The 26,830-nt window shown below is 33.8% G+C and overlaps 3 protein-coding genes across 4 annotated transcripts; 2 read left to right on the plus strand and 1 right to left on the minus strand.

Annotated features, from left to right (window-relative positions):
* Positions 1-9,724: 9,724 nt before the first annotated feature.
* Positions 9,725-13,027, minus strand: LOC118031664 (uncharacterized). 2 transcript variants are annotated; one of them, XM_035036164.2, is made up of 2 exons: positions 10,850-13,027; positions 9,725-10,215 (listed from the first exon to the last, which is right to left on the minus strand). In XM_035036164.2, exon 1 carries the CDS (start codon positions 12,349-12,351, stop codon positions 10,885-10,887), a length of 1,467 nt encoding a protein of 488 aa, XP_034892055.1. In that variant the 5' UTR covers positions 12,352-13,027; the 3' UTR covers positions 9,725-10,215; positions 10,850-10,884. The 2 variants fall into 2 exon arrangements, with proteins under 2 accessions (XP_034892055.1, XP_034892047.1); XM_035036156.2 differs by lacking the exon at positions 9,725-10,215 and having other exon boundaries at positions 10,593-12,355; positions 12,583-13,027.
* Positions 13,028-16,691: 3,664 nt separating this feature from the next.
* Positions 16,692-21,231, plus strand: LOC118031677 (protein SCO1 homolog 2, mitochondrial). The gene is made up of 7 exons (XM_035036177.2): positions 16,692-17,043; positions 17,460-17,580; positions 17,748-17,823; positions 19,997-20,191; positions 20,285-20,374; positions 20,479-20,611; positions 20,714-21,231. Exons 1-7 carry the CDS (start codon positions 16,973-16,975, stop codon positions 20,820-20,822), a joined length of 795 nt encoding a protein of 264 aa, XP_034892068.1. The 5' UTR covers positions 16,692-16,972; the 3' UTR covers positions 20,823-21,231.
* A 995-nt stretch (positions 21,232-22,226) lies between these two features.
* On the plus strand, positions 22,227-26,602 carry LOC118031683 (inactive TPR repeat-containing thioredoxin TTL3). The gene is made up of 5 exons (XM_035036190.2): positions 22,227-23,737; positions 23,846-24,041; positions 24,132-24,304; positions 25,711-26,044; positions 26,183-26,602. Exons 1-5 carry the CDS (start codon positions 22,758-22,760, stop codon positions 26,318-26,320), a joined length of 1,821 nt encoding a protein of 606 aa, XP_034892081.1. The 5' UTR covers positions 22,227-22,757; the 3' UTR covers positions 26,321-26,602.
* The last annotated feature ends 228 nt before the right edge of the window (positions 26,603-26,830 follow it).

The following is a 26,830-nucleotide window of genomic DNA, read 5'->3' on the forward strand; positions in this document are numbered from 1 at the left end:
GTCTTGTGTCTTCGTTTTCCGTTAAATATATTTAAATATATATCTATTCCAGCATCAGGTGCTCCCTCGTTCTTATTTATTTGTACACTTTAAATAGTGTGTGCACAGGACCAGGTGACTTTCATGTATTGGAAAACAATGATCATCAAGTTGATTTCTTATTCAAGTTAAATCACACTATTGAGCTGACTCACACGCCATGATACATGAATTTGTAGAAAATGCAAACTTTTTATACATTTTCTACAAATTCCATGCTGGCACAAACTCCCTCGTGGGTCGAGCGCCCATACTTTTTACCAATAATCAAAGTAGAAATTTGCATCTATTTCCATGAAAAGGAGGTGACACATTTCTTAACTAATAGCTATTTCTAAGTCAACATGTCATTAACATTAACTCATATTCCCAACAACAATAGTGCAAGACTTTACAATCAATATAGGATATCAACGTTTCCACCAAGTACTTGTTATGCCACTCTTCACATTTAAGATAAGTTAATGTGACATAAATCTTTAAATACTTTAGTTTGAGGCAAGTTTTCACAAAATATTTCTTTATATTCTTTCTCACATTGCAAGATGCTTTTTCTCACATAAGACTTAATTTAAGCATTGAAAAGTCTTTCGTTACATATAAAACTTATTTTTTAGAAATACTTAAGTTTATAAACAAGTCCAACCACAAAGCCTAGCTCATATGTGTTTCGCAAGCATAAAAAGCCTAATTTATTGTGATAAGTTTCTCAAGACTTCAAATGTCATGAATTTAATTATCACATGGTCATTGGAGTTAAAGGACTTTTTTGGAATTTTTTCACCTTTACCCATTCTAGAGGTGCTTATTTGGTGTTCGTGTGTTAATAGAATTTTATGTTTGACATGTTGGTAAGACTTCAGGGACTGTTTTTGTAATTTTGCTCATGGTACTCTTCCGCGGGTTATCTTCGTGGGTTATGTCTTTGCCTTCTCATTGAGCCTGAGGCGTAATCAAAATGGAGTGAGCTGAACTCGCTGATGAGCCTAGGACTTTAGGATATATTTAAATTTGAATTTGAATGTGATTGATAGGAAGGCACTTGACTTAAAACCTATATTTAATTTTAATACTCAAAATATCGTATGTCTCTGAAGAGGTTTTAAGATTTACAATATAAATTGTTCATTTAAGGCTCGTTTTTGGGCTGTGTTCAATTGAATCCTCGTAGACCCATTGAGCCTTGAGTAGGGTTTGAGGTCCAAGGATTGCTCTCCAAAATTCGGACACACTTAAAACACAAAATGGTTTCTATGCTATTTGGGCTCAAAGCCCGTCATTGAAATGAACGTTGAGCTGGGGCCTTTAAGCCCAATCCAAAAATCAATTAAATAATTAGGAATGGTTTGTAATGACCTTGATAACCTAAAGTCGCTAGTAAGGCCAGAAAAACTTGGCAAATTATTAAACATACTAAAACGTCAGTAGCTTCACTGACCAATTTTTTTTCGGTCCTTAATATTTTTCTTTCTATCATAGTATTTAATAGCCAAACTAGTAATTAATTTGTAAAAATATTTCAAGGACAGAAAAATTAAAAAAAAAAGAAGAAGAATTGAAGTGCAAAGCAAAGAGACATAACATGGCCACTCTATAATTTTTAGAAAAAAAAACTTTTAATCCTCATAATTTTATTTTGGTATGAAAATCCATTTTTGTTGCATTTTGGTCCACGAGTTAGAGAAAGGAGAGAGAAAATCATTTGAAAATAACAAAGAGAGAGAAATTTGTTAGTCTGGCTATTTTTCGGCAATGAAAATTATCATTATTGCTATCAACGAGTTTTATTTAATAAGAGAAGTTGGATGCGGTGGTTTTTTGTCTTTAAACTTGTATGGGATGATATATTTGAGTTTGAAAAGTTTTTTTAATTTGGATTGATTTTTTATTTTTTTTAACTTATTTTTAGGTTTTTAGGGTTATTAGATGCTTTAAAAAGGTTTAAATGGTGTTTTTTTAGTTGTTTTTAAGAAAAAATGGCTGAAAATGAATATTTAGATTCAATTGATGTCTTGATATTTATTATAAAAAAATATTATTTTGAAATTTTATGTAACAAACTCACATATTTTTTTTTCATTTTAGTTTTTTTATATTAAATATTGTTTTTTATCTAATCCATAGATAACACGAAACAATAACTTAATAATGAATTTCCTAAAGCCTGCAACAACTTTTTGTCGCAAGACAATTTTGGATGACCTGAGGATTGTTTTTTTCAATTATTAACACAAGCATCTTTCTTATCCATTATCTTAAAATCAGTGTTTGGGTTTTAAAGCACTCAATTAAGCATATTTTTCTATATAAAAAAAAATATGCCTAAAATATCCACGTACAACACATTCTACTCTTTTTTATTGGAAGAGTGGACTTGTTTCATTGGAGACTTTTTTTTTAAAGCATTCAAATGTTTTGTGTCAGAATTCTAACGAAAAAGTTCGGTTAAAAATCAAAATCATCTGGAAATAAATCGATACAATTCTTTTTGAAATTAAAATTAATATTAACCCAATAATTACCACGGGGACATTTTTCAGGTTTGCCCTAATATATGTGTGGCCAGGCCCCAAGGGGATAGAGTGGGTCCCAGGAATGACGTGGCTTCCCAAGCTGACTCACACGCCATGATACATTAATGGGCTGTGGGAAATGGCATGATGAAGGGAAAGGACGGGGTGGCTTTGAGAAGGGTCCACACAACCCTCTGTCTCTGATCGGTGCCGCATTCTCAATGTGTTCTTGCTGTGGGCTTTTGCTGGCAGACAAATCTAATCCAAACAGCACTCCAATATTTATTACAAAGTTGACATGCCTCTGTGATTCTGTAGGAAAGTCGTCACTGGTAAATGTTCTCTCTTCCAGCGATACCATCCTTCTCTTTTCTCCTCGAACTCTACCTTCATTACCCTACAAAAAGCTTTATTGCCTTGGAAAAACTGTGATCGATCATGTAAAGCTCAGCTGCAAACATCCATGTTCTTGTTCGATTCCAAGCATCCAGCCGGCCTATGCCATTATATTATCTCCTCATCACAAGGCACCTACACGGGCCACTAGCAAATCTGAAGAGTTTCAAAGAATTGATTCCAAGATTTTCCACAAACCTAGCAGACCCTTTTCATCGCAGTTAGCTTTATTATGTGGAATTCTGCAGAAAGCCATCAAAATCCCAAGAAACCAGGCCCAGAAACTGTCATTAATCATTGCGAGACTTGTACATGGGTAGCATCATGATCTGTTTCCGAATGATGTAAAACGTCTCTTTGTAACCTTAAACTCTGGTGGTTAAATCTAGTCGAGGAGGTTAGTTGATTTGGAGGGAATAAAAAGGGACATCTTGCTTTGTGGAAACTATGCTTGCAGCGTTTTAACTTCATGGTAGTGGCAGACAATTGTGGATCCCACCAAGGCAGACAAGCAATGATGTTAAATAAGGACCACATCCGTGTGTTGTAATGCTATTTTGTTTTTATAAAAAGTTTTTTTTGATTAAAATAATATTATTTATTTTTACTCTTCATATTATTATATTAAGATTATTGGAGGATATATTAAAAATATTTATTTTCTATTTTTTTAAAATTAAAAAAGTATAAAAATAAAAAACACACTGTTGGAGGTACTGTTAAACTGAATTTTACTTCCGAAAGTCTTCCCGAAGGAAGTCGGAGCAATTAGATTGATCAAAGGGGGAATATTTCTTGGCATCACATCATCAGTTTTAACATGTAGTGTAATCAGACGATTAATAAAATCAATATAAATTTAGATTGTCAGATAGTGCACAAGAGTATCTTCATATATAATTCTTTATTTCACCACGGATGCTTGAAACGAATCCAAGAACATAAGCTCCATCAGCATATGGAATAGGGGGAAAAAAGAAATAAAGCAATGAAATTCAGCATGTTCATCTTTTTGAAAGAATTTAAATCCTCACGTCCTGTCTTAAGTAGTAGTGTAAACATTCTCGAATCAAAAAAATAAAAGAAAAGAAAAGAAAAGCAAAGAAAGAAGTAGTGGTGTATGTTAAAAAACCATTTCAATCTAATAATTTAAGTTATTAGGTAAGGTCTCATAATATTATTTATATTATTCTTTAACATATTTTTTCAAGTGAAAGCTTTTTAAACTTGAAACTTGCATATGTTCACATTACTTTGTGCTTAATTTTTATTAAATAAATAGAAATTGTGAGATTCGAACTTGTAATCGTTTGGTCATTAAAATTCTGATATCATATTAAAGAATTATCTCAACTCAATAGCTTAAATTGTTAAGTAAAGTCATATAATATGATTTATATTATTTCTAACCGTGTATACAATATACACAACACAATCCCAAAAAAGGTGCATGCCATTGGGATTTTATCCTCGAATCTGAGAAAAGGAAGAATAATTTTTCTAGTTTTAGCACCAAGTTTAGTATTAAGTGTTGTTCTGTCTTTGAAAAGATTGAAGCGTTAACCATGCTTTCAAACTTGTTTGATTATAAATAAATAAAAAAAACTTTTAAAAGGTGTACAAACCAGAGAAGCTAAGAAATTTGACTTGTGAGAGTTTTTATCAAATGTCGGTAAAATATTATCCCCAATTATCCCCAATTAGTTTTCTATGAATTTCGTAACTTTTTATAATTTAAATCACAGGAATATATTGCTACAGCCGACAGTAGAAATGTCGGTATTATCAAATGAAATAGATGATGTGATAAATGGGATGAATTCAAAAGGCAATTCGATGGCCTCGACACCTCATCAATTTTAAGTTCATTTTATGGATCTTCGTTTGCGTACCTACTTGACTAATTTTAGTCCTAAACTAGGTGTTGCTTAAGCTACACTGTGAATCTATGTTTTTTTTTTTTTTTGTATATATAAGAAATAATATTTAGACAGCAAAGAGTGTTTTAAAAGATTTTTTAAAAATCAAGTTTAATAAGTTAGTTTAATTTTAATTAGATGATAAAAAAATAAGTAATAATAGCAATGAAATAATTTTTTAAAATGAAAAAGATGAAGCAATGGGGAAAAAAATTCATGGAGGTACAAAATTGGATGATAAAAGGCCTGAGCGAACCTAAAATAGTGCAAATTTATGGATTAGATAATAAAAGATGAGGTAACCCATAAAATTTATGGCTTAAATAATAAAATTATGATAACATGATAAAAATAAATTTCATGAGATTTGATGATGAAACTGAGGCTAATTAAGCATATGATAATTAGGTTAATATCGAATTTTCAATTCATTTTAGTTGGGAATAGGGACAAGCTAGCTTTCAGGAAAAAAAATAAAAAACAGAGTTAAGACATTATAAGCACATTAGCTTCATAAAAATCCTAACTAATTATACAAAAATGGGTTTTATTATGAAAATATAAAATCTTCATTCTAAAGATACATCCAAGAAGGGAAATACAATGACAAAAAAAAAAAAAAAAAAAACACAATGAGGCATCTTAGCTAGTCGTTTGATTTATATATTGACATTTGTAATTGCAACTAGACTGTCTCACTTATTTATAGTCTCTGTGGAGTTTCTCTTTTGTTAGTAAAGATGAATCTAAAATCAATTGTTTAAAGGGAAGTTTTTTTTAACATAAATATACAGATAAATATTTAAATGTGTTAAGGTGTATATCCTCTATAGGTAAAAAATAATTAAAATTTGTTTTTAAGGATTTAACTAAAATTGTTTTGTGAAAAGAGAGCCAAACGCGCGTGTCAATTTCTTAAAGAGATAGAGAGTCAAGTTTCTATCTTTGAAGGACTAAATTGTTGGAATTAGTTTATAAAACATGTAAAGGGTTTTTTAACGTCAAATTATATGTGATGTCTGTTGTAACCTAATTCATTTTTATACACGTTTCAAAAAATATGTATTTTCAACCAGTTTAGTTAATTTCAACCGTTTCATTATTTTTACTTTATTTTTAAATCATGAAAAATCATAAAAAAATACAAATATAAAAAATAAATCTTGGGCCATAATTGAAGAAGAAATTGATAAAAGGGCTTAATTTAATTTAATTTGGCTAATATTGAAAAAAATTTGAAGTTCAAGGATGATTTTGAAATAAATAGTCATGTTAAAATTCATTTAAGGGTTTAATGAAAGAATTTTATTTTTGAATTTGGCTTAAATATGAGGAATTGAAGGACCAATGATAGAAATGAATAAAATGGAGAATTTAGAAAACATATTCTAATTCAATCAAGGTTTGAAATGAAAGAAATTAAAAGAAAAAAAAAATTACCAAAATAAAAAAAACTAGAAGTCAAAGGACTATGGAGCAAAAGACACAAAAGGTAGATGACAAATTGATGTTCGGTTTGATTTAAATTTTAAAATTTATTTTTTATTAGGTAGTAATTGTTTAAGAGGTTGTGTTTGCGTTTTACTTAAAACACAAATGCAACCTATTTGGTAAAGTAAAAACCATAATTTACTTTTTATAGATCTCATAATATTTTTGTATCCTAAACACTAGGAAAGAAAAGCAAGCAATCGCTGCTTCTTGTACTTTAATATTTTTATCTTTTATAGGTGATTGGTGGATCTAGGAATTGAGATATAATAATAATTTCAATCTTTGTAGAATATTCCCCTTGTTTATTTTTTTAAAAATTTGATTTCTTTTTAATTTCTCGCTCTTTGTTTTCCTCTTCTATCCAAACAATGCATGGATTGAAAATATCAATCACATCACCTTATTTTTTTTCCTTCCAATTTCTTTCTCTCTCAATTCTATTCCCAAACATAATGTAAAACGACAATAAAAAGCAAGACCTTGCTCCTAGATGATTAGGCATTTTGGTTAAATAGTCTACGCACACACACACGATAGTAGGCATGGACGTGACATGTGTTACATACATAGATGCATAGCTAATGTGTTGATTAGGAGACCCATGCTACAAAGTTGAGGTGCACATAAGTCAAAAGGTAAGTAAGATTGGATCTGCGCACCGGGGCTAGCTCTAACCATAACTGGTTTCTTCTCTTCTCTGTTCTTTTTTAATATATAGTATGAGGAAAGAAACTTGGCCTAAATTAAACATGAGACGTGGACTTTCGAATATGATACTATTATTCTTCAAATATGAAAGTTTGAGAGTTTCCGGTATTGGGCACTTGCATATATGCCTTTTCAAATGAGGGAATTGCTTCAAGAGAGGAAATGGAGGGAGCCAGCCATTAATTTGACGAGGATGTCAAAAGCTGTACATCTTTTTGAGCTTGGCTAGCTAGAAAATGTAGGGCACTACCATTTTAATATTTCTGTACAGAGAAAGAGGGTGAGAGAATGATGTCTTTGCCAGTTTGTGAAACTGCTCAGCCTTTGGTGGGCTGAGAGATGGTGAAGAGTGAGAGCTGAGCAAGAGAGCCAGGAGCCATCATTGCTAGAGAGCAAAGGCTATGGTTAAATTCACTGGCATGGACCACGCCATGATGCGAAAAGAAGGGTCACAAGTCACACCACCCTCCTCTCTCTCCGTCTATCAGCAAAATGCCTGCCTGTGGCTGGCCCTTTATAACTCCCAAAATCCCATGGCTAATCATTTGAAATTTATTTTCCTTGAGAAAGCATTGGATAAATAAAACATGGATGAATAGTGAGAAAGGAAGGGGACCCTTTATAAAAGTTTACAGCCAGAATCCTATTTATAATTAGCCATTCATAATTCATATGCATACATGTCTCCCCTTTAGCAAAAAGATTCACAAAATTTTAAATACCAAAGATGGCAGTGGTAGATATTGTATGGTTGAAGTGAAAAAGATCATGATCTATCAATCAATGGGATGAAAAAAAGATTATCTACTTTTTAGTTTTATATCTCCATTTCATGCAAAAGATATTGCCCCCTTTTGATCATGATAACTGTTTCAGAGGAGTGCCTGCTTAATTAGCTAGGTGAACCTTTTCTTTTATTTTGAGAAATTCTACTATTTGGCCCTGTGCTTCTTCTCGATTTAAAAAAAAAAAATCGTTTCTCGGGAATGATCTGTCGTCAGGTTTCATGCTCTGACTACATCTACACGGTTTTTTTTTTCTTTAAAAAATAAGATTACAATTTGATCTGACAAAATATTTATAATTTTGTTTTATACGATAGTAAGTGCCTTTAAATGGTAGACCTAGCCATTGCTTAAGCTTTCGCATCCATTGCATGGGTGGCTCGAACCAAGAATGATGGTATTAGTTATGGAAGCAAAACCAGTGGATTTGGCATGATTGCATGCTTATGCATTGCATTTAATTGAACGGGTGGTAAATATTTGAGTTTTTTTTTTTTACAAACTAGCATCTTCCTTCCCATGGTTGATTTGATGTTTGAAATATTGCTCGCAAGTTTTTATGGATTTTGGCATTTAAAGAGAGTAACTAATTATCACTGGATTTCTAAATATATATGGAGTAGTTTATTTGAGAAAACACAGAATATCTATTAGAATTCAGAACATATTGTGCATGAGAACGACTAATTACAGAGAATAAAAATCTTCTAGAGCCTTCAAGTAAATTTGCAGTTTGATTTAATCAGTGAAGATCTTGGTGGTAACAGGGCGTGCGCAAGAAGTTCAATATCGACAAACTTTATGAAGCCTTAAAAAAATATATTTTTGCTTCCCTTGATGAACATGATGTTACTTTCAATCAAGTATCTAGAAAGCTGTAATACACCTAAAAAATACGTGTACTATTACTAATATCCCGTATTACTGGTGTTTTAAAAGCGAAGTTGCAGCTAAATATTATTCTTGTCCACACATTCTTTGTCTGCGAATCTCACAAAATTTGGTTTTAGCTGATAATGCACCAATATTTTTCAATGTAAACTTTTATAAGGTGTGATAATCAAATCATATGTTCCGATATCTAATTAGAAATATTCCTCAAATGCAAACTAGAACACTTGGAAAGCGAGATTATGCAATTTCTAATGCCTGTCCATGGTTTCTTAAAGCTTTATTTTTTCACATAAAGTAAAAAAAAAAAAAAAATACCTCCTAGCATTTTATTAATGTATTCATATGCTGCTACAAGCATAATTTTCTTTTTAAGTATATATTTTTTAGATGTTGATGATGTATTTAAGATTTTTAAGAAATAATTTCAATATATGAAGAAAGCTGATCTGATTATATCTTTTCCACAAAGATTCAAAAGAAACATCATGTAATTCTATCAAAACTTCCAATTACCATACAGACATGACTTAGTTTGTGAATTAGAAAACTTAAGTAACATCAGGTAAACAGCAACACACAATAGTAATTGAAATAAAGTTTGTAAGATCAAAAACTTTTTTAACTATTTTTTCTGTGGAAATCTGTAAGCTTTAAATAGAAAGGAGTTTCTCTTTTTTAAATTTGTGAAAAAATAATTAAAGCTACTCGTCCGTAATAAGTTTGTTGGAAAATTTAGCTACAATCTTCCCGAAATATTTTTTATGTCCTATAAAGATTCCATAAGTAGATTTAAGATCTGCATATTCAACAGCTAAACTTTTCCATTATAATAAATTATAACTTTAGCATTACTCAACTAAAATACTTCATCTCACAAATAACTCCTATTATATATATTCAAAGAATATTAAATAGCATTGTTTAATGCAAATTCTTGAGTAAAGATTCATAAAAAATCATGCTACTACAGTGTACATGTAAGAACTGATATTCGTGTATTAGAAACGAAAGGAACAAGGAGAGGAGGTAAATAAAGAAAAACACAGCACCACAAGGAGAGATTTGATTTATCTAACAAAAGATCGCGGCGGCTAAGGATTCCCCAAATCCCGCCACCAATCACTCCATAGGCATCGCACAAACTTATCAAGGAGATTAAAAAAATTTAACAAAACGTTATATAACAAGGGGATATTAGAATGATAATTAATCCCATACCTACGAAACGATCATGGATGGAACAAAACCAGACAAAATTCCAAACTCATGTGTTAAGTCTTGTTTTTTTTTTTTTTTTTTTGTTTTTGGGTTAAGGTGGCACTAAACAACATGGGTTTTTGTTTTCCCCCCCTTCTTGATAACCAAAAACCACATAAGTGATGAAAATACGAGGAAATATCACACTTCGATGGGTTCTGTGTTTCATCGTTCACATTGTTCATGCTATGCTCCCCTTGTAAGGGTCAACTTAAAAAACCAAGAAGCCATGTTAAGACCATACAAAAAATAGTCATCAAATTAAGCTAAGAAATTAAAGCATACTATGTAACGCAGGAGAGAGGATAGGTTTCAAATTCGGCTTTCAAATAAAAAATAATAATAATCGCATTTCAATTTCTAGAGAAAAATTGTGAAGTTTATAGAAAAAACAATTAAATTAAAAGCATTTTACTATCAAGAAAGGAAAACTAAAAGGGCCATGATCGTTTGTATAGGGATGTACAAGGATCAGAAATTAAAACATGGAAAAATATATAAAAAAAAAAAAGAAGAAGAAAAAAGGGAGAGAGCTAGTATTTACACAACTAGGAGAGATTAAAACGGAAATAGGATAAAATACAAAAAAAAAAAAAAAAAGTGTCCTGATTAGGTTAACCAAAAGTCATGGTTAAGATGGAGAGACAAAAAATATTCCTCTTTCATGCATCAACATATATAGATACTCACCGCCATTCTTGCTTTATTTTCTTCATCTTCATTCTCTCTCTCTCGCTCTCTCTCTGATTATGATCTCATTATCATATAGTTCTTAATGGTGATTATCATATATTAAGATATTTATATTCCTAATCAGAAGAACAAATCCATGATTCCATCATACCTTCACTTCTTGTAGCCACATTCTCTTGCCCCAGCTTAGTCACCACAAAAATCTGATGACGAAGCCAAGAAGTTAACTTTCCCATTTGTAACACGCTGGGTTGAGTTATTGTAATCACCATTAATGGACCTTATAAGACCTTGTTGTTGTTGATGATGATGATGATGATCAACCTCATTTGAACCAGCCCCATCTCCCCAGTTTGTAAGACTGTTGCTGTGATCACTTCTTCTCACTAATGTTACATCTGCTGAGGGTGATGATGATGAAACTATGTTTTGAAGGCCTGAAAGGTTTGTGTTAACATGGCCATGGTTCAACCCGAACTCTTCTAAAACAACCATTTTCAGATGTGAAACATTTAAAGGAATTTCTAAAGAACCTTGTTGTGGTTTTGTGGTGCCAAGAATATTGGGTGAATCTGGAAGCGGGTATTTGGGCGGGGCTTGAAGAAGTGGGTGGAAATTGAGAATTGGGTTTTGGACGTTGAGGTTGAGCAAGTTATGTGGCTGTTTCAAAAGGCCTAAATCAGAAGGTAGTTGGTAGTTAATGGATGTGAAAGGGATATTATTTGAAGTGGTAGTGTTAGTACAAGTGCCAGAAGTATTGATGTTGGTTGTAGTAGGGGAAGCTATAGCATCAACCATAGAAGCAGAAAATGATGATGCAGCAGAACCTGAAGAGACAAATGGTGGTGCCGGTGGTGGTTGGAATTTTTTAGCAAAAGGTCCTAAGAGGTAGGGGGGTGGTGAAGGGTCCAAATGGTGAGAGACAGCTGATCTCAAAGTGGAGGCTGCAGTTCCAAGTAGATCAAGCCTGCTTCTTGGGAAAGGTGAGGATGTAAAGGGTGGTGCAGGGATCCCTGTAAACTCCTGAACCATGGCTCTGAAATTGGTGGTGTCCGTGCTCAAGACAGTTGTTGGTGCACGCCTTGAAGCTCTTGATCTTTTCTTCGGGTTTCTAATCCCTGCAGTGTTGCTGACTTGATCATTTGTCCCTGAAACTGAACCTGAACCTGAACCTGGAACTCTTGTAGCACTTTCTTGTCCATGTGATGGTAGAGACTGAAAAGTGGTTCTATTTTGAGTTTGGTTGGTGAACTGTTGGGTTGGTAAGGAAGAGGAAATGAACCCACCAAGATCAGTGCAATTCGGGTCAGATCTTAAGTTCTTTGACCAGACCATATCAAGGTTGTGGAGTGAATTTGGGTTCGTAAGTGATTGTAGTGGTGATCTTGATGATGATGATGGTGCTAAAGGATCAAAATAGTTTGAAAAAGGGTCAAAAAACATAGTTGAAGATGAAGAAGAGTGGTGGGATTGGTGGTGGTGATGGTCTGGTTCTGGCGGTTGGTTATTAGGCATGGGACCAACATGGCTGAAAGGGTTGTTTTTGTTATTGTTGCTGTTCAAGAAAGCTGAGATTGACTCAGCGCGTGATGAATCATACTCTTCATCTCCACCACTTGAGGATTGCATACTTCCACTATTGCTAGAATCCATTTTTCTTCAAGAAAAAGAGAGAAACAAAAAGGGAAAGACGTAAAAGAAAACAGAGATATGTATGCAGTGAGATTTTTGCTGATGTTACTTGTAACTCACACACACAGGTTCATTTTAAGAAGGGGGAGAAAGAACCTCCAAAACAAAGCATGATGTATTATAAAGAAGAAAGAAAGAAAGAGAAAGATCTTCTGGGAGATAAAATCAAGGAGAGTTATATCAGAAAAGTACCCAAGTTGTCTTTAAAGCTCTGATCTGCAAAGAAGACAGCGTTCGGCTTGCTTTTACTCTGTCTTTCGAAAAAAAGGTATATTATTGTTGTAAAGAATGGAATAAACAGCCCACGGATCCTGAAATTGATAGTTCCATTAGAGAAGAAAGAGACAGAGCTATAAAGATAAATGGAATTAAGTTCACTCTCTTTCGGTGTTTTCCGTTCCCTTTTGTGTTTAAGCCTAATACGAGGAGTTCTGAAGTGAATTAGGGTTTTCTTTGAGAGGTAAAGGAGACAGAGAGATGTGATTCTCTAGCATTTTCATCTCCCAAACAGAGCTGCTTCTGCTCGCGGTTTCTCTCAAAAGATCAGGGTGGGGCAGCCGTATTGAGAGAGAGATGGAGGGAGGGAGGGAGGTGGTGATGGGAGAGGCAAGTGGTCAAAGCATGCGAGACTTGCGGTTTTGATTCACAGTGTGAGAAGAAGAAAAAGATATGGGGTCAAAGTAGAACGGGGTCAAAGTAGAACGGTTAAAATATACTACTACAGTACTGGATCGTATTAAAAAAAAAACTGCTATGATTATAGTTATTTACTGATCTTCTAATTAACGTTATGACATGGTAGTCTTCCAAGCTAGTATATAATATAATAAAAAAATATGTATTTTATGGATGTGTTTTCAAGTATACCTTTTAATTACAAAAATGCAAATATATTATTTATATATAATAAAATAAATTATAAAAAATATAAACTTGTAAACCATGAAAGTTTTATCTATGATAATTAAATAATAAAATAAAAAAAATAATTTTTTTCTAAAAATAAAAGATAAAAGTATATTTTAATTAGGCTATTTTTGATAGCGTAATTATCGATCTCTGATCATTTTCTTTCTCCTTAATATTTTTCAGTAATTTTCTTTTTGCCTTCACAACTTAAAAAAAAAAAAAAACTAAATTTTAAATCAAAATATGAAATAGTAAGATAATAAGAACCACATAACAAATTAAGTAAACACTATAGAGAAATTTAAGTTCTAAGTGCCATAACAAGGCGGGGTGTTTTTTAGTTTTTGTTAAATTTAATCATTCTTCTTTTAAATTTTATGTTTAACTAACAAAATTTTTCTTCAATTCACCACAAACATATTCATTTACACTTTGTATATATATGAGAAAATACAAACTAAAATACATCTCCATATTTAAAATCATATTAATATACCTTGAAATGATGAAATTGCAATTAAAAAACTTTGATTATTAAAAAAGCAAAAAAATTATAATTAGTACGTGTGTGCAGAATAATGAGATGGGCAAGCAACCAAATTAAGGAAAAAATGGTAGCTGAATGGTATGGATAACAACCATCACCAATCCACCACCATTACTTTCCAAAGAATTATAAAAAACTACAAATATAAAAATAACTTCTAACAATAAAAAATCAAGTGTACTGCAAATTGGAAATCTAACATTATTTAGATTTTGTCTCATGTTTTTCAGGGAGATTAGGTTTAATAATAGAAGGAAGAATCATCCATGTCGATGTTATATATATATATATATATCTGTGTTTTGGCACAACATAGGGTAGTTGATTATAATCTGGGCCACAGCCTTTGACCAAGTCCTGGGGAACCATGAAAAAAAATCCCATTATTCGTGGGTTATAATTGAGGAACCTGGGAAATCTTTCACAGTTTTTTCTCTTCAGAAACGTGTAGATGCAAGAATCAGTATTCTTGTCTATCTTTCCTTCTTCTTACACCCTTAATGTAACTTTCCTTGCTTTTTAATGATTAAGATCCTTACTACAGTGTGTTTGTAAGAAATAATTCAAATTAATTTTATATATTTGGAAGAAAGAAGAAGAAACCATCCAATCTATGGATGGATCGGTTCAACAACACCCTAAGGTTGCTGCAACCATCAAAACTGATCAAAAGAAGCTGTATATATAAATGATGTTACAATCTGCTTTTCTTTTCGTCCTTCCAAATATTTATTATTATTATTATTACTCAACTTGTATTTTTAGTAGAAGCCTTTGTCATTCTACGTGTTTATGATTTATCTCTTGTTATTGGTCTGTTTTTTGCCCTACAAAAACCAAACCCTAATCCTGAAGACCCGAATTGTCACGGATTTCAAAAAATACGTGTAACGTTAGCGAAGCACTATGCAATGCATTATTAACTCCCAGCTGTAATATATATATATATATATATATATATATATATATATATATATATATATATATATATATGCCGCTTTCAAGGGGAATTCTTTTTACAGTTATTGACTTCCCCATATCCTGTGAAGTAAATTACAGGGAGAGAAAAGAAAAGGAAAAAAGAAGCATTGGCAGAAGTCAAATCAGAATTATAATTTAGAGGGAGCTAAACTTGAAATGACAAGTCGGATAAAAATAACAAAATAGTATCCACTTCTGCTAGCAAGAGCCATTATATTTTGCAGTTACAATGTTTATAGCTCTTTAGAAATAAATAGTGATAGTGATAAAACAAATATGAAACAAAAAACTTTTTAATATAAACTAAAATGTTAGCCTAAATAATTTGATGATTTTTAGCTGAAACAAAAATTATAATACCCCATGATCAATTGACTTGTGAACCTAACCTAGACTGAATCATTAAGATTTTTTTAATTAAAATAATATTATTTTTAATTTATTTTAATAAAAAGATTTAAAATTATTTTGATACGAGTTAACTTGAAATTTTACTGGATAGAGTTGAACCTAAGTCAAGTTATAATTAACAATGGTTAAACCTTCTAGGACTACAAAAGTTGTCTATACCTCTATTTTGTTTTTTGTTTTTTTTTCCTTTGAGTTGGTTGCATCAAATTACCCATACTCCCCCCACTCCATAATAAATAGTTATAAATTTTTACACTATATATATTGGATATGTTTTCTTGTTTCCAATGATATTTATCTATTGGTTCCAGCGGTGTTATTTGTTAAAACCTGCAGGTGGTTATATATCTCACAAGCACTCTTTAATTCTTAGATGACATCGTTTAAATTACAAAAAAGAGATATATCAAAGTTCTGATCACAACGTTATTAATATCATATTTTTTTTTTAACAAAATAAATTTAATGATAAAAAAAACTCGTTAAAGATGACTAAAATGGGTTATGATAACTGTCTACGTGGGTGATATATAACTCATTTATCTTTGTATGAATTGTGAGGTGCACCTTAGTCCTCATTAATAATTAAATTGTGCTGTTTTTTTAAATAATTTTTGAATTGTATTTTTTTTCATGTGATAAAACCCCCCCTCTCTTTGAGTGCATTAATTTCACAAAGAAATGCTTTTGTAGGAGTCGTATCATTTGACCCTTGAATTGGTTTTTGTCCACAATTCTTCATCCTAGTATCTGATTTTGTGTGCACTGATTAGAATTAAGATTCAACTCGTGTTTTTAAAAATTTTGAATTTCTTTTATCTAAAATTAATATTTTTTAGTGTTTTTAGATCATTTTTGATGCGTTGATATCAAAAATAATTTTTTAAAAATAAAAAAATATATTATTTTAATATATCTTTAAATAAAAAATATTTTAAAAAATAATTACAAGCACACTTTTAAACAACCTAAGACAAACGTTAACACTTAATAGGAGACAACCCAAACCTTAGTGCAGGCTTGCAGCATTATTATCAAGAATATTTTTTTAAAAAATAAAAATTATTATTTTAAATAAAAAAATATTTTAAAAAACAATCAAGATAAAGTTTATTGGGTTAACATTGGACAGGAGACAACCCAAACCTTAGTGCTGGCTTGGAATATCTTTATCAAAAAATAATTTTTTAAAAATAAATCCCATCAAACAAGTTAAAACAAACAGTGATACTTGACAGGAGACAACCCAGACCTTAGTGGAGGCTTGCAGCATCATCATTTCCACCATTATGAAGGTAAAGCCCATGCCAACTAAATAGCCTAATCGTGGATCCATATTCATTACAGGCCCAATAATCTTAATCCCAACTCCATCTTGTTAACTTTAAGCAACTATGAAACCGTGAAGGTCCAATTTCTTGCAAAGACCAAGAGAAATCTGAAGCCTTCTTTTTCAGCATAGGGCTACAGTAAATGACACTGTTACGTTGTTACAGACAGGGGCTAAAGCTCCAAAACAGCCAGCCAGCCAAATCATGGATATAAGCCTCCTAAAATTGAAAGGTGACTTGAGCTTGGGCAACAAGGCAAAATAACATCTGAAAATTAAGAAGAGAGAAATATGCTCCAGGTTTGCTTGGCTAGGAATCCAAATGGCTTTTTTAAGCTAAACAAGAAAAGAATCGATTCTTCAAAAACCCATTCCCCCAATAGAATAATAATAAGAAGAAAATCATGCCCTTTTCCCGCTATCTTTTCTTTCCCACCAAACAACGCCCAGGACAGTGTCTCAATCTACTCCAAAGGTCCTCTCTCTTAAACCCTTTAAACCCCATTTTATTATTTTCTTATTTTCTCTAGTTGATCGAGAAGGGTTTATGTGTGTGTAGCAATTACTCTAGTTTTTATGTTTCTTTTCATGTTTAAGTACGTGTGATTTCTTGGTAAGGGTTTAGGGTTTATTTTTCACAGAATGCATTTTAGTTTATGTATTGCTTGAATCGAAGTCTATGGAGTTCATTTTGCTGTTATATATATATATTAAAAATTGTTGGGTTATCTTTTGCTGCAATTTAATTGAGCATTATTTAGTGAATGTCTGCTCTTTACATTTATAGGCTGAATTTAAACACAATTATTGGTGAAGTTTGTAATGTTTTTTATTTTCTCTGTTTTTTTGGGGCATTTTGAGTATATGTTGAATCATGTGTGATTGGTGTAGGCTTGGTCCATCTAAGAGGGTTCAATCTAGCTGTTTTTCCAAATCAACAAGCCAAAATCACTGGAAGCGTCCTGTACCGCAAGTAGAAGTAGAACTGTGGGCTCCTCGTTTCTTTGTCATTGTATGCTGCTTAGCCTCTTCATTATCACCAATTGATATGTATTGGTTCTTGATTCGATGTGCCATTTTAAAATATGGTAGATTTTGTTTGTTTGGTCTTTGTTTTGATTCAAAAGGACGATTCTGCATTTGAAACTAAAAATGTTTTTAAAATGTGTAATTTTGCAGCCAGCTGCTGTACTAGGTTTTGTTGGATTGGCAGCTTTTGTGCATTATAATGACGAGAGGAGAGCAGTTCCAAAAGGTACTTTTTATGCTTTGTTATAATCAAATGACTGTTAACAATGGGTCAGAAATTTTATTCGAGACTGAATAATGGCACTTCCATCATTTGTGGTGATTTCGTTTTGATTTCTTCGATTGAGAGATTGAATTTCTGGTTCTTTGTCCTGCTTGACAAAGTGGAAAATTCCAAGACCATTGATGATTAATACGAGTTAAACCTGGATAGTAATTACTTTGTAGTTTAGTTAACATTTCCTTGTTCAGCAGTAGCTTATTTCAGTGGTTTGAAGCGGTCTTTTTGGTAACATGTGCAGTTCTATAATATCTGCTGAACTTTCTTTGTTATTTAACTTGAGTATAATTAGCTGGACTTGAACCATCTGCCAACCTGTAAACTCATGCTTTTTGTTATCAAGATGCCCATGGAAATGGGTGCAGCTTTTTGGGGAATTCAGTGCTTTCAATTTGATCAAGTTCTATTGAATCTTAAGAAAGAAAGAATGACTGCCCTAACATTAACATGGAAAAATGCTGGATCTTTATTGTTTTTGTTTTCTCTTTTTTTAGGTTTGAACATTGTACTTTGGCAGCATTAAATCAACTAAACAATTTTGAATCCATATTGTTCTTGATTCTATTGTTTTCACCGAGTTCTTAAGAAACTTGAACATGAAGCAAGTATAGCACCCCACCAAATTGCATTTCATCTCACATTTATTAAAGAAATAATCAAAAGAAAGAAGTATGGTATTCATTTTGAGCTACTGATACACTAAACAAGTAGTTACTTATCATGGTTTTTTGGGTTAATAATGATGAGCCCAAACCTGATCACAAGACACAAATGAGATGGAAGACCCACTAAGATCATCCATAAGTAAAGAAATGCACTTAGTGGTGGCCTAGAGAAATTTTTTACACTCAAAGGCAAAGAAAAGGTGTCTCTAGCAAGGCAGTCTATGCAGCAATCCCCTTCTCTATATTTCTGAGTCATCATCACTGTCCAGTTTCGATCCAATCATGTCTTTTAGTGCACAGAACAGCACATTAGTTGGATTAATGTCTGATAAGTGCATCCAGCAGCACTAGCAAATGTCTTCCAGAATGACCTTTCTTAACCTTATATCCTCCAAAACCGAGATTCTTATTAATGCTCCCCACAACTCCATGTTCTTCGAGGTGCATAATGAAACCACCCAACTTTGTCCTGAAAGGTGCCTTGAAGTAGCTAACTTGCCAGTGGCAGAGCTGTTGCTTTGCCTCCAAGGGGGACGGGAACAAATGTATTTTTAAAAATACATGGTATGGTTATAAGAGAAATAGTTTTATTACTACAAATTGATTATAAAATTATATTTTCCTAAAATTGAATAGATGAATTAAAGTTCTTGTTGCATTGTGCACGGACAATCAATATCAGATGGGTGAGTATCTTTTTTTTTTTTTCTTTCCAAAGCACAGAAACCGTGTCGCGGTATGTTAGTGGTAGTTGCAATGGCAAATACATGATTGTCTTGGGGCATGTCAGTTTTGCAGCCTTGAATGATACAAAAGCATCAAGCTAGTCTTAATTGGACAAAAGCATACTTGTATATTTTGGGCTTGTGATGGGCATTTGGCTTTGGCTAAAACCTACAGTATATTGTGGTCTTGTGACTTGAGAAAAGATATTGTTGATGAAATAGGATTGGTTGACTTTATCCCTGTTCAGGAATGAGCTCCTAAAACCTGTGTTTGGGGCCTAATTCTTACAAAACCTGTGTTTTAGGCTTTCTGATTTGTGTGACTCAAAATGTTGCACTGTGGGATAGCCTTACTCCTATTGTCTGGTTGGCTTCATCTTGGAATGGAACGTGCCTAGGGTGGAATACCGAACATGCACTTTGTGGTCTCCGTGGCTGGAGATTTGACTACTGTATGGTGGTCATATAACTGATGTGAGGCAGAAGGAAATTCCCCGTTGCCTTAAATACAACTTTTAATGTGCTTCGGGTGATGATCATTTTTACTGAACACTTGGCTCATGCTTCTGGAAGATTAAGATGGAGCTTGATTAGCTTCTTCCTGAAAAGAAATGAGGAACGTAAGCCAAGTGGTGGTGATGTCAGATGCAAAGCAGCTTGTTAAGGGCTTCCTTCTAACCTTGTTCTCCCTCTTCTCTAATTGTATTTCTTTTCTTGTATACTGATCAGGTCAAGGCAGTGATTCCGTCAATGTCAAGGGTCCGATTATTGGTGGTCCATTCACCCTAGTTAACACAGAGAATAAAGTAGTTACTGAGAAAGATTTTCTAGGAAATTGGGTTTTGCTGTACTTTGGCTATACATTCTCCCCTGATGTTGGACCTGAGCAACTGAAATTGATCACCAAGGCTTTAAACACATTAGGTATGATGCATTAGTTATTCTCTGATTTTTTTTTTGGGGGGGGGGGGGGTGGGTGTGGTTATAAATCTGACATCTGTATTTATATGGATGTAGAGTCTAAAGAGAATCTTAAGGTTTTGCCTGTGTTTGTTACACTTGATCCTCAGCGTGACAACCCCCCACATCTTTGTGCTTACCTTGAAGGTTAGGAATGCGCACGCTACTGCACATGCTTCGGATTATTCCTTAATTGCCTTGTAATAACTGGCTGTGGTTAACATATATTAATGAGCTCTGAACGACTGCAGAGTTTGAATCAAGAATAGTAGGATTAACAGGACCTGTTGGTGCTATAAGACAGATGGCACAAGAGTACCGTGTTTATTTCAGGAAGGTTGAAGAAGAAGGAGATGACTATCTTGTCGAGACTTCTCATAACATGTAAACCCCGAGCTCCTCTACTGCTTTCTTTTCTTCTGATTTTTTAGTTTCTTTTTCTTGGCTGGAACTCAAAAGTGGATTGTGTATCTTAAAAACATGCAGGTATTTGATAAATCCAAACATGGAGGTTGTAAAATGCTTCGGTGTCGAATATAACGCAGAGGAGCTTTCAGAAGCAATAGGAAAGGAATTGAAGAGAACCTCATCATAATGGTTTTGAAATCTCTGATGTGCTCCTAATCTTCTGGGAATTTTATAATTTTGGAAGGTGTCTAACTAACGTTCCTGATTTCTTTTTTCTTTCTTTTTAACAAAGATTTTGTCTAGTTGTTGCATGGGCTTGAACCTTTGACCTTAACTTCAGAGTGAAGGTTTTAAGAGGTCAGTAGGTTCTCGACCCTGTCTACTATTATGATATTGCAGACACCTTCCTCCAACCCAGGATCTTTTTTTGACTTGGTATTTTAATTTTGGTCTGTCATAGCGGTATAACTGAAGATAGAAAAAGAAAAAGAAAAAGAAAAACGCAAAATTGGGCCCGCTCCTTTATGTTCTGTATAGAAGGGAGGGACTTCCATTTTACTGCTGGAAGGTTTGTTTATAAAATCCAGCATTCTTTATACGTGCGATGCTCAAGGCCAATGTGCCAACGTGCCCTCCTCTTTTCCTCTTTCCCATGTTTCTAATTTATTTATATTTTTTGTGATTGGTTATATAAATCACTATTATAAGCATATCACCAATCTGATAGATGGTTCAATTCAGCTTGATTAAGTCTAGAAATAGTGTTATTTAATTGGTTATTCTATTTTTAGAGGAGTTTGGGATGTAGTAACTATTTTTTTTTAATATTTTTTTATTTAAAAATTTATTAAAATAATATATATTTTTTATTTTTTAAAATTTATTTTTAATATCTGTTGTAAAAAATATATAAAAAATTAATTTAAAAAAATTAAAATTTCACAAAACTCCAACTTCACCTCTCCCCTCCCCCGAACAGGCACTTCCGAGCCCCGCACCAAAGACATGGTGCATTTATGTGGAGTGGGGCAATTTACAGTAAGCTTGACGCTCGTTACAGGAATTTGCAATTATTTTCGAGTAAATCAAGGCAACGTTTTTCAAGTCCCTTTCAACGATTATCAATTACCCTTCAACGACTGACGCTTTTGGTTTTACACCTAAGACACTGGAGGACTAGCCTATGCACAAATAACAATAAAGTCAAGTTGTGTTGATTTTTGAAAGAGCAACTTCTGCAATGTGCCGAAGCTTGCTTATTGACCTGTGGTATCCGGATGCAATGCTCTCGGAGAGGTCGATGAATCCACCTAGACAATACCATGTCGGCAATGGCTTAGTGAGATTCTCAGAGCTTGTCAGCCTGGATCACCATTCATGAGGTTCTAACAACTATTAATATTTTGGTAATACGAGTTCCTTCTTTTTTTTTTCGTTTTTCGTTTGTCGATTTACGTGTGATAACTACATGAGAGAAGAGAAGTTCCCATCCCAAAATGTAGGGGAAAGATAGGGGGGAAACCTCCCTTTTTTAGCAAAAAATCTAGAGATCTACATCCTACAAAAGACCGGGTCTCTTGGTTCCCTTTTTTCAACCACATAAGAAACACAAAACAAAAGAAGACAGAAAAAAATCAAACAATCAAGAACAACTTTCCACTTTTAAATTTTAATAAGAGTAAACCAACTGTAAATTAGTGTGCTCTCTCTTCGTAAAATCTTGCAAACCTCCCCCCCACATTCATCATGCCATTTCATGTCTTGTCCCAAACAGAAAGAGAGAGAAAACAAAGAGATTCTATGTCCTAGCGGTCACTTAAGGAGCCCTAGCAATCCATCTCCAGCTAGCCTATTTTCAAACCCCACGTTCATTTTCTTCTCTATTCACCCCAATTTTTCCCTAGCTTCCTGCAGGATTCAATCCTCCTGCCTGCCAAAGTCCGTGGTAAATATCTTTATGCAGATTTAATCCATGTCCAATGTCACTCCATCAATAATGTTTCAATAGTTAGATAGCTACCGATGCTCTGTGTCTTTGTTGGTTTGAAAATTAATGTGCCATTCTTCTCTACCATAAAAAGCTGCATCGTCTTTGAGAAACGCTCAAAGGTCAGAAGAAAATATGGGAGACATATCGCCCGAAAAGAAACCTGCAGGTTGTGGCCTATTCTCTGTAGTTTTCGGTCGAAGAAGTTTTTGGCCAAGAAGATCAACATCTACAGGTTCACTTCCTACAGTGAATGCAGCCAATTTCACCAGAACTCCTAGCACGCCAAAGAGGCGAAGGAGTGGCTCGGATGAGGCTGCATTTCTAGACAATTCGCCTAGTGTAGCAGAAGGGCAGCAAAAATCTATCACAAAGGCTCCTATGCATCCCAAGATCCCCCCTGCACAGAACCAAAACTACGGTAAAAAACTTCCCGAGGAAGCAACTAAAATATCTCCTGATCAAGGCTATGCTAATCAAAATCAAGGTTATAGTAATCAAAATGCATTTGTTAATCAAGGTAGGAGGGTTCCTACGGAGGCAGTTGGTATTTCCGGTGAGCTCGAAAGCATGATCACTGATCACCAAAAATCTAAAGGAAGCAGCACGCTTGTCCGTGCTTCATCAAGCAATGTGATGCTTCTTGGCAATTTAGGTAACTTGAGGCAAGGAGGAGGTGGAGGAAATACAACTTCTCATAGTGTTCTTGATTACCTTCCTAAGACCGCAAGAGAAGAGGTTGTTACACCTAATGGAAAATACCCTAATAGTGTAATGGGAAATGTAGTGAAGAAACAGAACGAAGAGAAACCAAACGTAGGTGCGCAGCCTGCTTCAGGTTCATTATGCCGGGCTCTGTCTACTAGAATGGACCCTGAGCAACTTAAAATGATGGGTAATGAAGATTACAAGAATGGGAATTTCGCAGAGGCATTGGCTCTGTATAATGCAGCAATCTCGATTGATCCTAACAAGGCTTCTTATCGGAGCAACAGAAGCGCAGCATTAACAGCTCTAGGTAAAATTCTCGAGGCAGTTTTCGAGTGCAGAGAAGCCATTCGAATTGAACCCCATTACCATAGAGCTCATCATCGTTTAGCAAACTTGTATCTCAGGTATAAAAATTACCATTAATTGCCAAGAGACTCTAGTACAATTAAGTTCCATGATAATTTAATACTGTGTTTCTTCTTTTCCTTGGTGAAATTCTTATGTGTTAATAGATTAGGTGAGGCAGAAAAGGCTATATATCATTACAAATATGCAGGGCCTGAAGCTGACCATGTTGACATTTCAAAAGCTAAAGCTCTTCAAGCCCATCTCAACAAGTGCACCGAAGCTCGTAAACATCGAGACTGGAACACCTTGATCAAGGAGACGGCGGCTACCATATCCGCCGGCGCAGATTCAGCACCGCAAGTAAGCCGCCTAGTTATCATTCATCATATTTTAACCCCTGTATGTTAAATATTGCCATGCAATGCTAAACTAGTTTTGTGTCTAATTTAGATATTTGCATTGCAAGCTGAGGCCTTGATAAAGCTTCATAGGCACCAAGAAGCAGAGGAAGCATCGATGAAGTGTCCGAATTTTGATGTGGATGCCTGTACTAAATTTTTCGGTCCAATCGGTAATGCAAACTTGTTAGTGGTGCGAGCTCAGGTTCACATGGCTCTTGGCAGGTTAGTGTTCTGTACTGCATAGTCACGCATTATTAGAATTGCGTTAGAGGCCACAATTTGCATGATTGCATAGGTTCATAAATAAAAGAAAGACATAACTGTAACCTGGTGTTGAGGAACAACTCAAAAGGCATATTTTTGCTGGTAAAAAGAGGGACCAAAGATATACGAAGTCAAGAAAAAATTCGACCACTTACCCACCAGCCACCAACTTGCTCAAATATTCCCTAATTACTGTATGGGTTAAATACTTTGATTTTGCACCTAAGCTTTATGGTAAAAGCAGGATCGTTTTTTGAAACAAAAGACATGTCCCTAAGCTCTACCCTATCACCTAATCCTGTGTCGGTACTTCTCTCCATAATTAGGTGGTAACAACGGCTCTTCTATGAAATACTTTATCTTCTTATAGTTCCTTTTTCGGAGAATCTTCTTCTAGATTGCTATACACATAAAAAACTTGAACACATTTCTATTGCTGACTGCGTTTATATTACTCTCAAATAATCATCTCAGCTTCATAATAATTTAAATGGTTAGGTAAATATAAATTATATTATATCTAATATATCCCCTTAAGTAAAAATCATTTGAACTTAAAACTTATATATATAGACCCATACTAGTTTATGCTTAATTTTTATTAAATCAATAGGGATGATAAAATTCAAACTTGTAATCACTTGGTCATTAAAATTCTAATACTATGTCAAAAAACTAATTTAACTCAAAACCTTAAACTGTTATGTGAAGTTTTAAAATATAATTTATATTATTATTTAATATACTCTCTCAAATGAAAGTTCTTATAGGTTAAAACTTGTACATGCCTACATTACCTTATACTTAATTTTTATTAAATAAATAAGAATGATAAGATTCGAATTCTTGACTATTTGGTCATCAAGGCTCTGACACCATGTTAAAAAACCAATTCAACTCAAAAGTTTAAACTATTAGATAAGGTCTCAATATATAATTTATGCTATTCTCTAACACACTCCTTCAAGTGAGAGCTCTTTAGGCTTAAAACTTGCACAAACATACACTTACCTTATATTTAATTTTTATCAAATAAATAAGAATGATAAGATTTGAACCTATGATCGTTTGGTTATCGAAACTTTGATATCATATCAAAGAACTAATTTAATTTTTTTTATTTAAAGTATTAAAATTTCAATATATAATTTATATTATTCTATAACAGTTTTAGTGACGTTGTAATTTAATTAGATTTGAATGTATCCAACTGAAATACTTAAAGTTAGCTTCTTTTTTTTTAATCTTATAACGTAGCAAGTAGCTATCGATTTTATTCTGTCCAAAACAATTGAAAGAACGCACAGGTTAATTGTCCTTAGTGTTTATTGGGCTAATAAAGCTTTTAACCAACGGATTAACAGATTTGATGATGCTTCGGCTGCGTTGCAACGAGCAACTAGGCTTGATTCTAACAACAAGGAAGCAAATATGGTGTTGAGAAAGGCTAAAGCTGTAGCTGCAGCTAGATCAAATGGTAATCAGCTTTTTAAGGCAGCAAGATTTTATGAGGCTTGTCATGCTTATAGTGAGGGACTTGAGCATGATCCCTACAACTCAGTGTTGTTATGCAATCGAGCTGCCTGTCGATCCAAGCTTGGCCAGTATGAGAAAGCGGTAGAGGATTGCAATGCTGCTCTTACCGTCCGACCAGGTTACTCCAAGGCCAGATTAAGAAGAGCTGATTGCAATGCTAAGGTGACTAAATTGAACAGAGACATAATTTAGTTTATACAGCGTGTATCGTCATCATTTTAACAGCTTTTATCTTCTATAGCAAGTTAGATATAGTTGGATTTGGTTTGCTAGTGACTAATGTTTGTTTCACTGAAATAGTTGGAAAAATGGGAAGTCTCAGTCAAAGACTATGAGATGTTGCAAAATGAAGCCCCGGGGGATGACGGAGTGAGCAGGGCCTTGATGGAGGCCAAGTCGGAGCTCAAGAAGCAGAGAGGGCCAGATGCGGCAGCTTAATATAAAGCTAGAGAACAAGTAGTGAAATGGTAGAAAGAAATCGCTAGAGCAGCAACCTGCAGAGCCAACGAGGCCAAGAACAAAAAACGAGAGACTACTTACGCCTAGTGTTGAAGCTGAGGCAAGAGATTGCGCACACTAGATTGAAATTAGAGAAAGAAAATGCTTTAATTTAGGGAAGAAAATTGATCCGACCGGGCATCGTGTTTCAGAACATGCTGTCAAGGACTTCGTTTTTATGTATAGCTGGACACTTGTATGAAATTTTGTTGAAACACCGCCTGAAACCCGTCCGATTACTGACTTTTTTTCTGGCCTATAAGTCCCATTAATATCCCATCTATGAGCATTAATGAACGCCACCGCAAGTTGACTACTCATTAGATCCAATCTGACCGACAAAGGAACTCAATAAAACACTCCACTTTCTTAGCATCTACTAGTTGTTGCCCCTTTGAGCAATATAGCCAGCAACAAACACAATGCCAAATCTATCACGAAGATCATCTT

The sequence above is a fragment of the Populus alba genome, chromosome 5 (genome assembly GCF_005239225.2).
Source record: "Populus alba chromosome 5, ASM523922v2, whole genome shotgun sequence".
Classification (NCBI taxonomy): domain Eukaryota; kingdom Viridiplantae; phylum Streptophyta; class Magnoliopsida; order Malpighiales; family Salicaceae; genus Populus; species Populus alba.

Coding starts and splice junctions, on each gene's coding strand:
- LOC118031664 (XM_035036164.2), bottom strand. CDS start 12,351: ATGGATTCTAGCAATAGTGGAAGTATGCAATCCTCAAGTGGTGGAGAT.
- LOC118031677 (XM_035036177.2), top strand. CDS start 16,973: ATGCCCTTTTCCCGCTATCTTTTCTTTCCCACCAAACAACGCCCAGGA. Junction 17,044..17,459: donor TGTCTCAATCTACTCCAAAG/GTCCTCTCTCTT, acceptor TGATTGGTGTAG/GCTTGGTCCATCTAAGAGGG. Junction 20,612..20,713: donor GTCGAGACTTCTCATAACAT/GTAAACCCCGAG, acceptor AAAAACATGCAG/GTATTTGATAAATCCAAACA.
- LOC118031683 (XM_035036190.2), top strand. CDS start 22,758: ATGGGAGACATATCGCCCGAAAAGAAACCTGCAGGTTGTGGCCTATTC. Junction 23,738..23,845: donor TTAGCAAACTTGTATCTCAG/GTATAAAAATTA, acceptor ATGTGTTAATAG/ATTAGGTGAGGCAGAAAAGG. Junction 24,305..25,710: donor GTTCACATGGCTCTTGGCAG/GTTAGTGTTCTG, acceptor ACGGATTAACAG/ATTTGATGATGCTTCGGCTG.